Here is an 11,366-nt window from a genome sequence, read left to right as displayed (position 1 = left end):
TCCTTCTAAAACATTTTTTTTTACCAGAGTCTAGATCCCCAGTTTTCAGTGCATATCAGAACATACTCTACTTGTGTTGGTAATAATCACCCAGTCAACTTAAGGTGGCCATGCATGGATCAGTATTTTTCCATCAGCCAATGGACTGGTCGAAAAAAGTTATTGAATTCCACCACACAAGTAAATCCTCCCCGTTGTGTTATTGTATTCTTACAGTGGGGTCTCATCCACTCTCAGAATACAGTGATCTGTTCTGCAGTCAACTGGCTGCAGTGCTAATCAAACAAAAAAATTTCAACAGGCTAATTCGTGAGAAGTCACCTATTAGATAGATTTTTCACAAATGGGATTGGCCATAGATGAACCAACATTTGGCCAGTCCCTGCTGAACTGGTTGAATGTCAATCCATCTATGGCCAGTTTAAAAGCTTGAACTCCAGGATAAGTAAATATTCTCTAAATACAGCAGGCATGTGTATTCTTACTTTATGCAGTTTTTATATTTCTTCCAGATCTGTGCAGTAATGCAGCAATGAAACATTTCATTTGTGCAGGAACTTTCTGCAATAAAGATGATTATTGCTGCCCTCTTGTACAGGGTGACTGGTCGTCTATCATCCCATTTAGTTTTTTTGCAGGCAGCCTGTAGTTGGAAGACCTGCTGCATATCACCCACAGCTTTACTCTGAACATGCTACGTACAGTACAGCGTTGCTCTCCCCATTCTTTTTACAATGTAATTGTGAAAAGGCATTTGGTGAACTCAAAGTGGATTTATGTCCTTTGTGGCTTTTGAGGAATCAATTTAAATTTTAAGTTTTTGTGCCTGGAGTTCAACTTAAAGTGATACTAAAGTCTTGTTTTTTTTTTAGTTAAAAATAACAAACATGTTATACTTACCTGCTCTGTGCAGCAGTTTTTCACAGAGCAGCCCCGGTCCTCTTCTTCTCGGTTCCCTCTTTGGTGCTCCTGACGAGTGCCCCCACAGCAAGCAGCTTGCTATGAGGGCACCCAAACTGAGCCACAGTTCCCTGTGTCCATTCAGACATGGGTGGAGATTTACTAAAACTGGAACACTCACAGTCTGGTGCAGCTGTGCATGGTAACCAATCAGCTTCTAACCTCAGTTTGTTCAATGAAGATTTGGCAATATAACCTTGAAGCTGACTGGTTTCTCTGCAGAAGTGAACCTAATTTTGCACTTTCTGGCTTTAGTAAATAAACCCCATGGAGTCATGGCCTGGCCCGTCCCCACCCCATTTCTCTCCTCATTGGCTGACTGACTTTGATATATATCTGACTGCTATAAATCTACCAACAACTATGTAGTACAAAGGTTTCCCTGATTAGATTCAAATTAATTGAATAGTTTAGGTGAGCATTTACCAAACATAGAGGGGCAGATCCACAAAAGAATTACGCCAGCGTATCTTGGGTGCATTTTTCCGCCAGCCGCTAGGCGGCGTTTCCGTCGAATTCCGCGTCGAGTATGCAAATTAGCTAGTTACGTCGATCCACGAACGTACGTCCGACCGGCGCATTTTTTTACGTCGTTTGCGTTCGGCTTTTTCCGGCGTATAGTTACCCCTGCTATTATGAGGCGTACTCAATGTTAAGTATGGCCGTTGTTCCCGCGTCGAATTTTGAATCTTTTACATCGTTTGCGTAAGTCGTTCGCGAATAGCGATTTGCGGTTTAATTTCGAGCATGCGCACTGGGATACCCCCACGGACGGCGCATGCGCCGTTAAAAAAAAACGGTGTTTACGTCGGGTCACAACGTATTTACATAAAACACGCCCCCATTACATCCATTTGAATTGCGCGCCCTTACCCCGTCAAAGATACACTACGCCGCCGTAACTTACGGCGCAAATTCTTTGAGGATTCCAAAAAAAGTTACGGCAGCGTAGTGTATGCGCCGATGTATGTGGATCTGCCCCTTAGAGTTTTGGTCAATTTAAAGGGTATTGTACAGTGATATTTTAAATTGTATGGTGAGCTTAAGGGCTCCTTCACACCTATGCATTCATCACATGTCAACACATGTACACAGATTTACCATTGATTTAACTGGTGCCAGTTCAGACCTGTGCAGTCCGTTGTGTGTGGTTTCCATTTTTTATGTATTAATAAGCAGTAGAGCGCTTATTGATGACAAGGGCAGTACATGACAATGCATGTTTGTTGATAATATCAGACATCTGTCCATAACTGCAGCTATCCACTATGTGTGCGGCTACCTGCAAACAGTGGTGACTGCTGCCAGCCTGTTATTAGTTAATGCGGCGTTCCTCCCAAAAGTGTAACTTCCGCTTTACGGACTCCTGACCCCCTGACATGTCACATTTGGTATGTAATTTTTTTTGGGGGGGGGAGCGGGTACCTCGTTTTGACAGGTACCCAGCTCCCACTTCTGCTCATGGAGCCGTGGCGCTGAGCGGAAGTTCTCCTTTCCCCCTCTCTCCCTGCAATCTTTTGGGACATGTCACAGGTCCTAGAAGATTGGCCTGGCCATTCAGAAAATGTAGCCGCAAGCTGTCATAGCCGGATGCCCACACTTGCAATGCCAGCGCCGCAGGGAGGAGAAGGACAGAAGCGAGGCTTCGGGCTGCCGCATCGCTGGACCGTGGGATAGGTGAGTGTTGGTTTATTAAAAGTCAGCAGCTACACTTTTTGTAGCTGCTGACTTCTAATAAACACAGAAATGGGTGGAACTCTGCTTTAAAATAGGCTGAGCGGCCACTGCTATTCACATACCCCAGTCATTTCAGCGGCAAGAATCTGCTGATCCTTGCCGCTGGAATCCCCAGGCTACATGTAACTGGTCATGTGAAAGATGAATAAAAGGCCTGAATGTTTTAAATCTACATGCTAGCTCGAAGTCATAAAATCAAAATTTTGGAGCTAGTGACAATCAGGCAACTAGAATTATCAGAAGAAGATCATAATGTTTCTATGGGTACAGGATTTCTTTAGCTGTGTTTAAAACAGCAGAATGTCACATAAATACAATTGGGGGTTTGAAGTGAATATAGTTTTGCTGGGCCAACATAAAAAGCTGTCCGTTTCCATCCGATGCCATCCGATCTGCTGGACAGATGGGGAATAGGATCACCATCTGTCAGTTTTTAAAGGATCGGATCTGAAGGCGGCGGGTGTCAGCATGTGTTCTCTGACATCCACTGCTCCATAGAAGAGACTGGAGGACCCGATCAGGTCCGCCTGAAAAACTGACAGGGGGGCCTAATCGGAAAGCCCATTGGAATGGTGACTAACTGTTAAGAGACCTTGCAGCAGACAATGAGAAGTTTTACAAATACCTAATTCCTTCCATCTGTAAAAATCGAATCAAAAAATAGTAATTCACAGCTGAAATCTGGTTATTTAGTAACAGCTGAATATTTTAGTGATTGAATTTTTAAAACCTGATTTTTTCTTCTAGAAATTCCTAGAGAGAGCTTTAAATTCAGTGAAACATCTAGGTAATATGTTTCTTTGAAAACTATTTTAAGGTGCAATCAACATAATAAAAATACATAGGACAGAAGTTAAATACATGCAATAATATTTTTGGAGAATTGTAGTTTGAGGACTTGATCTGATAAATACTGTATGGGTATAGTGCAATCCTCTAGTATTTTGTATGCTTTATAAGCTAAACAGATACTGGATCAAGGGCAATGTTAATTCTATCATACCTACTAAATAGCTGTCAAGCAAAATTAGGAATATTATATTTATACTGTATATATATATATATATATATATTTATTTATATATATATATTTATTTATATATATATAAAGAAACATTGCTAGTAGACACAGTCCCCGAAATATAATCCACTGAACCAATTACTACTTTGATATATTGGGTGCATTTTATAATTTACCTAGAAAAATAAAACTACAGGAGAATAAAACATATAGCCAAAAAATGTTCAACTTATGGTGCAACAAATTTGTTTTGGTTGTTTTGTGTGCCTAAAGTACTGTCTAAGTTGGAATGGAAGAGGTCTGTTTTAAGGCATTTAATTTTAGCTTCGACACATTTTAAAAGAAATACTTTTTAATTTATCTTACCAATGTAAATAGCAAAATATGTACCTTTTTTCAGATGTGCAAATTTAAAATCAAATAAATATAAACTTTTAAACATATCACAATATTACTGGTGCAAATAAAGCTTAAACATTTTAAAATTAAATCTTAATTTCAGAAGTGAATAAACAAAAAATTGTATATTTTATTTTATACAGGACCAATATTCTCCTTTCCTTGTAATCAGGAGTCTATTTCTGTTAATGATTTTTTCTTAGAAAATCAAATAATATATGTATTATTTTAATTTGTGTACGTCTGTATGTGTACATAGTAAAAAAATATAAATTTGTTTAAAGCGATATTAATGTTTTTCTATTATTGAAAATGTTTGCTTGATTGTAGTGAAGATAAGTGTTCCTTGTAAAGGTACTCCTTAATTAAGGATAAAATACTGACTATTAATTATATTGGAAATTAATTATACAAAAGCACATTTTTGTAAATATATCCTTATGAAATAATTGTTTGAAAAATGTATATAACAGAACTGACCTGACCGAATTACAATCTGCTTATTGGAAATAAGTTAAACATATGCATATTTTTGGTAACTGTATATTTGCAAAATAATTTGATTTGTAGAAAAATCTATTAAACAAAATTAAACTGACCGGAATTTTTTAAATAGTTGGTAACATAAACGTGATGTCTTATAATTTTAGAAGTACAACTCTTTCTATGATTTCATTTAAAAAACTTTTTACCAGACTATGCTTGTCTTTTTGATACCATGTTAATAAATTGATATATACCTTTTACTCTTACTACCTTTTGAGTTTATCTTTCTATACAGGAGCGATATAGTCCTCTTGCCCCCCTTCCTTTTTGGTCTTTTGGGTCCTTGGGGCCCTTCAAGTCCTAACTCTATTCTAACTGACTTTTAGGATGATGGTACTACTATTTCTTCATTGTTTATACTAAGAGGTTCTTATTCAAACCATTTGGTAAGTGATTTTTTAAAGGTCTGACAAATCAGAAAATCTGTGTTTTCTTCAAATAGCTAATCTACTTACAGGGAAATGTAGAAAAAAAGTGTATTTTGATACAAACACAAGTACATAGTTCTGACAAGCCTTTAGTAAATCACCCCTTTGGCAAAATAAGGTAGATATGGTTAAACAGCCCACCTATACACACACACAGCCTGAAGGATATTTTTTTAAATGTTTGAAAGTCTTATCTAAAGGTAACATCAGCCTCCATTGTGTATTAAAGACAGATGATCTGAAAAAAAAAATCTGGACAATAATTTCTATCCAGGGCCAGAAATCTTCCTTAAAAAAGTTTGATAATTTATTTGTTTCTTTATTTAGAAGATATCCATTTTCAGTATAGCAATGTATATATGTATATAAGTTTTGTCTTTGGTTGCTACAAGCTCTATATATATTAATACTAGCAGCATCGGTAGCTATGTCTTCTAAACAGTATTCTGCGACAAAGATCATTCAAATTATATAAGACATCTCAGTGGCACTAAGATATAATTTAAAAAATATCTGATTGATGGAGGGCGTACTGTGGCAGATTATGTAATTTCATTGTAACCAAAAGCATTATTTAGAATTATGCCTTACATTTTCTGTATCGTACTGCTGTTACTGTAGCATACCAAACTATTAACATAAAGCTGTGAGTTGTAGATCTTCCTTTTTATGATATCTATAAAAACAATGTAATAAGACGACAGACTGTTTGACAGAATTCCCTGGACTCATTTAAAAACATGTAACCAAGTCTGTTTTAAATCTATTCATTGAGAGTGGTTGTAGTTCTTTCCTTCTGTTACTTACTAGTACTTATTTACTTTTTTATATGTACTTTATTTTGTTTTATATTTTTAAAATGTTCATTTTCAAATTAGTCTTTTAGTCTCCTAATTTGATCAGATATCAAGATGCTCATCGAGTACTTGTTGCTAGAGTACAGTTAATGAAAAGAAAATTGAGTACACTTTTAAACAAAATAACACATGAAATTTACTGTTGTATACATTAAATGATATTGCAAAATAAAAAAAAGCATTAAAATAGGATGTGCATATCTTGTATGTAAACATGTTGATGTATTAGGTCAATTAATACATTCAAGTTAACAAAAATAATAAACATCACTATATGATTAGCTTTTTTGCGTACTCAAGAAAGTCAGGATTGATGTCTATTTATCGTAAGAGGGTGATTTTCATTTTTTTACTATCATGAAAACAGTGTTTTTTTTTACCAGATTTACATTACCAATCTATGCCAGTTGTAATTCATAATTACGTTTTAAAGATAATAAATCTGTTTTGGATGAACAAATAAAAATAGGTTACGATTATTGATTATTGTTCTTATATGCCCCTTTTGCAATTCATTTTTTTTTTTTTTCAACGTAGCTTTGCAATAAAAACTTAATTGCAGTATTAATTACAATACTTAGGGCTGATTTACTAAAGGTTTGTCAGGCGTCTTTAATTTTAATTTTACCCTTAGTAAAACAGCCAATGAAAATCTTACCTGGTAATATTTCATAAATTTACAACTGAGGAGTAACAGGAAATGTGACAAATGACTCCAAGTTTTATGTGTTTGTGGAAACTTTCTGCTCTTATTTTCTTTTGAGCTTTAAAATACCTACAGCCAACAAAGTGTTAACTTTACATCTCGGACATGAAATAAAGTGAAAAATTATGTACAGTTGTTAAACTATATAAACTATATTGTATTAAGAGTGGCAGAGTCTCCCTGAAATGTTGCAGATTGTCCTGCTGACTTAAAATAAGTGTTAGTCCAACTCAAACAGAAAAAAAAGCAAAGGTTATGTCCTATTGTTATTCAGCAACACTAATACAAGACAACCTAATTAAACTTTCTTCCTAATCTTGGTGTTTGAATAATGAAGATGTGTTTATGTTCAATATTTGAAAAACCCCAACTGAATATCAGTTAAGCATGTACAATTACTTTTAGTTTTGTCTTTGCCCCTTTTAAATGCCATTTAAGTGCTATTAAAGTGAAAGGAGAAAAAAGTTGCCCTCAGTATTATTTGATTAATTATATTCCACAGCTGTACAGTAGAATTAATGGTACACCTTTTTTCCTGCTCATGTATACTTTTCACCCTGTTCCCTATTTTATAAGTTTGAAGGCTAAGTGCAAAATGTCATATATCATATACCTACATTATTAGCAGTAATCTTCCATGTTATGGAGGACACTGAACTGTGGAAAAGTTAAATCTAGTTGTTATGGGTTATTAAACATCATTACTAATGGCAGGGCTCTAAGTTTAAAACATATTAAAATGTCTTCCTATGATTAATCTTGTGTATCTTTTAATTCCCCAACTATTCTGTATTTATTAAAATGACTGTACATTTTAAGTATATTTAAAGTAGATGTAAACCCTGACTGAAGGACATTTATTTTTGCTGCATGCACTGCGAATCATAAACTATTGTCATATCGATTTAATGAAATTACTGTCTTCACATTTTTCCAGCTTGTGTTGCATCTCAGTGCTGCTGAAGTTTGGATCCATATTGTATCTCCAAGATTCACGAGCCAAGAAATTGTAGCAGAAATCTTAGCAGGATTACCTTCAGAAATAAGGAACAACCTATAATTATGTGCCCCTAACCATGGTCAGCAGGGTCACAAGAGCCAATAATATGAAAAAATAGATAACCTTGCCCCCATTCTATAAATAGATGGACTCAAAGCAGCTGTACTGTAAGTATAGGCCCATTCACACCCATTACATTAGCTTGCTTATTAGCCCTACAAATAGCCACTTTTGAAAACATGGCTTCCCCCAATTTGTTTTGCTGCAGAGCTTGTGAACTTTAAGGCCTCATTCACACTACGGGCGGTTCGGGTCCGTTTGTCACGGACCTGAACGGCCGCTCCATGCATCGCTATGGAGCGTCGGATGTCAGCGGAGACATGTCCGCTGACATCCGATCCGATCCGCTAAAAACAGACGTATGGGGGCCACGTCCCCATCCGTCCATGCGGATCGGATCGGTAAGATCTGATGAAAACGGACATGCTGTCCGTTTTCATCAGATCGCTCAATAGGGATACAGCGGTGCCCGACAAGCCCCTCCCCGCTCAGTGAGCAGAGAGGAACTTGTCATCCGTCGGCTGAGCGGAGATCTGCGGACTGATCTCCCGCTGAGCTGACGGGAGCAGGCGGACTCTGTAGCGACGGAGTCCGCCTGTGTGAATGAGGCCTAAGCTAGCAAGATTTGTGAAACTGTTCACTAACTAAAGTCAAGCAGATTTATTCATCCCCAATGTTTCTTTGCTGCAACTTCCTGTCTAATTACAATCAAACTGTAGTTTCATAGCATTTCTTGGGATGTGTTTCCTAATGGTGACAACAGTGAACCTTGCCCACATAATGTGTGTTGAAACTTTGGAAGCTCATATAATAGGATGACAATGCTTGGGAAACAGGGACAGAGCGACCCTATAACAGGATGTGGCTGAACAAAAACCTTCATGGCAGGATCACCAGGGTCTAGTATACTGACTGGTGCTGAGGTAAGAATACAAATAAAGACTTTTGAATTATATTAACATGTTAACCATATGGTTAACATATACCTGATGTAGTATGGTTTTAAGTAGTAATATTTGTATGGTAGTCTGTTAATTAAAAAGGGGGAGACTTTTAAATCAGTCATTTTTATAATAAATATTTTTCACAATACTCACATAGGGGCATTAAAAAAAAGAGGTTGATTGGTTACATGATCAAATCTATCACTAGGTTATTATTAGGGGGTTAGCTAAGCAATAAGCATCTGGATATTCGATTTTTTTTCAAATTCTGAAGAGAGCATTACCTATTCTTATGGTATTTAAAAGATGGCAAACAAGACAGCATTATCTTATACACAAACAGAAATTATTGGGCTCGGCATGTTTCTATATTTCATCTTATACACAGATAAATGACATTACTGTGAAGACATGTTTACAAAGCACACTATCACCCAATGAATTAAAAATCACTTTGTTATGCTGTGTGTCTTTTAAACATTAAGGTATAAGCCAACTTAGTACTGACTGTACATTGCATTTACCATGTAGCCAGTCAAAGGGCTACTTATATAGCAAAGTTGTGCCTTAACTGATGTAGAATGGAACAAAAACATAATTTTTAAGCCCTTCTATACAACACATGACTTGTTGAGCTCATTTACATCATCTCACTGTTTACTCTTCAGGTAGTTTAATTTTCTCTCCTCGGCATCGAGGCTTAATATTTGGTGTTCATTTTGATTTTGTTCTGTGAATTGTTTTGCTGTAGTTAAGAAAGGCAAATGATCAGCTATCCACTTGAAAATTCTAACGCCTAATTTCTAAAACAACAAAATGCTACCTACAACTCACAGTGTGCAATAACAGCAAACTTCGTTCTAAGGATAACAAGATTAAGAACTGCCTTTGCCACCTTAATTGTTGTTGTTTCTCTAGCTCTTGTTTAATTTTCATGTGATAGTTTTTGAGACTCATTCAGTAGCAGAGGGGGCTAAACAACCACCAGTGACACTCAAGAAGTCATCATAATATTGTTCTTGCTTCATGGTTCTCTTTCATACTTCTTTCTTATCATATATCCAGTGAATTCCTCCACTGTTAGCTTTGGTTCTCTCTTTGTTGGTAGCTCCATTGCTACACAGCTAAGTCATCTGACCTAGCTCTGCTACTACTTGATTTGCTTGCCCTGCTGAGCCTCCTTGTGTCTATCAACACGGGAGGCTGGTGCATCTCTACAGTGGTTGTGGCTGGTATGTCATCCACTTCTGCTCTTGAATTGGTTCCACTTCCTGACACCACTGGTGCCTCGCATGCTTCTTCATTTCTTACACTGCTTGGAGCAGAAGTTGTTGCACTGCATGCACTGGCAATACTGGATCCAGGCTTTCTTTCTCTCTCCAATGCCAGGTTGGACCAGTTCTGTTCATTAGCTAATGTATGATGATCAAGATGGCCACTGAAGTAGGATGGGTTAAGAGGCTCTTCTGTTAGTGATGTCATCTTAAAATCAGACATGGGTGACCTAGCGTATACATGTTGCATGGTCGGAGGGGCAGCAGCTGCGTCAGTATAATACGGCGGGAAAACCATATTTGGCGGAGCAGTTCGTGGCAGTGGACTAGGAGGATTTGCTTTATTGCAAGCAGGGTCCGGAATATATCTGTTAGTCATACCTTGCTTGAGTTTCTTCCACCCCAGATGATATATCTCTAACATATTCAGCAAAAGAGACACGCAAGCCACTACAAGCATAAATATGATGAAAATGGTCTTTTCTGTCGGTCTGGAAATGAAACAGTCCACAGTGTTGGGGCAAGGCCAACGGTTACAACGGTAGAGGGGCTTCAGCTCAAAACCATACAGGAAATACTGCCCTACGATAAAGCCAATCTCAAACAGAGTTTTGAAAATAATGTTGAAGACATAAGTGCGGAGGAGCGCACCTCCTATTCTTATCTTACCCCTTTCATCTCTGATTGGGGGTTTCTCTTTCTTCTCAACACCCTTTCTGAGTAGTAGTTCCTTCTCATCATTATCTTTAATGCACTTCTTTAGCTCTTCCTCCTTCTCTTTTTTCTTTTCTTCCATCCGCACAATGTGCAGGACATGGCCCAGGTAAATGAGGGTGGGTGTAGAGACAAAAATAATTTGGAGTACCCAGAACCTAATGTGAGAAATTGGAAAGGCTTTGTCATAGCAGACATTTTCACAACCTGGTTGCTGGGTGTTGCAAGTAAAGTCAGACTGTTCATCCCCCCACACTTCTTCTGCTGCTGCTCCTAAAACCAATATTCTGAAGATAAATAAAACGGTCAACCAGACCTTTCCAATAACAGTTGAGTGTTCTTGTGCATTTTCTAATAGTCTTCCCAGAAAACTCCAGTCGCCCATTGTTTCTGCTTTCTATCCTGAAAAATCAACATGTAGATATAGAACAAGTTAGTTATATAAATGTAAAAACAATTTAATTATTTTTTGAGGAGTTATAAAAAAAAGTGAAGGCAATATATTTGAATGTCTTTTGTAGATCTTGTATCTTTACAAGGACATCCTGTCCAGCCTCATTGCTAGGGCATTACTAAGACACTCCCTGCCATTACTGCTCACACTTACCATCAAAGGAACAAGCTTTCCAACTCCCATACATGCATGGTTCACTATCGCCTCTGTAGTAGTATCACAGAGCTCTGAGCCACTGCAGTTTGGAAGTTAAAGTGTGTGCAAGG

General features: G+C 37.3%; 1 protein-coding gene across 1 annotated transcript; it reads right to left on the bottom strand.

Moving 5' to 3' along the window:
* Positions 1 to 8,301: 8,301 nt before the first annotated feature.
* GJA3 (gap junction protein alpha 3) lies at positions 8,302 to 11,044 on the bottom strand. The gene has a single exon (XM_040339621.1). The coding sequence runs from the start codon at positions 11,029 to 11,031 to the stop codon at positions 9,775 to 9,777; it is 1,257 nt and encodes a 418-aa protein (XP_040195555.1). The 5' UTR covers positions 11,032 to 11,044; the 3' UTR covers positions 8,302 to 9,774.
* Between the last annotated feature and the right edge of the window lie 322 nt (positions 11,045 to 11,366).

This window comes from Rana temporaria, chromosome 2 (genome assembly GCF_905171775.1).
Source record: "Rana temporaria chromosome 2, aRanTem1.1, whole genome shotgun sequence".
In the NCBI taxonomy this organism is placed as follows: Eukaryota; Metazoa; Chordata; class Amphibia; order Anura; family Ranidae; genus Rana; species Rana temporaria.
Note: the sequence above shows the minus strand (reverse complement) of the source record. Positions and strands in the feature narration are given on the sequence as shown.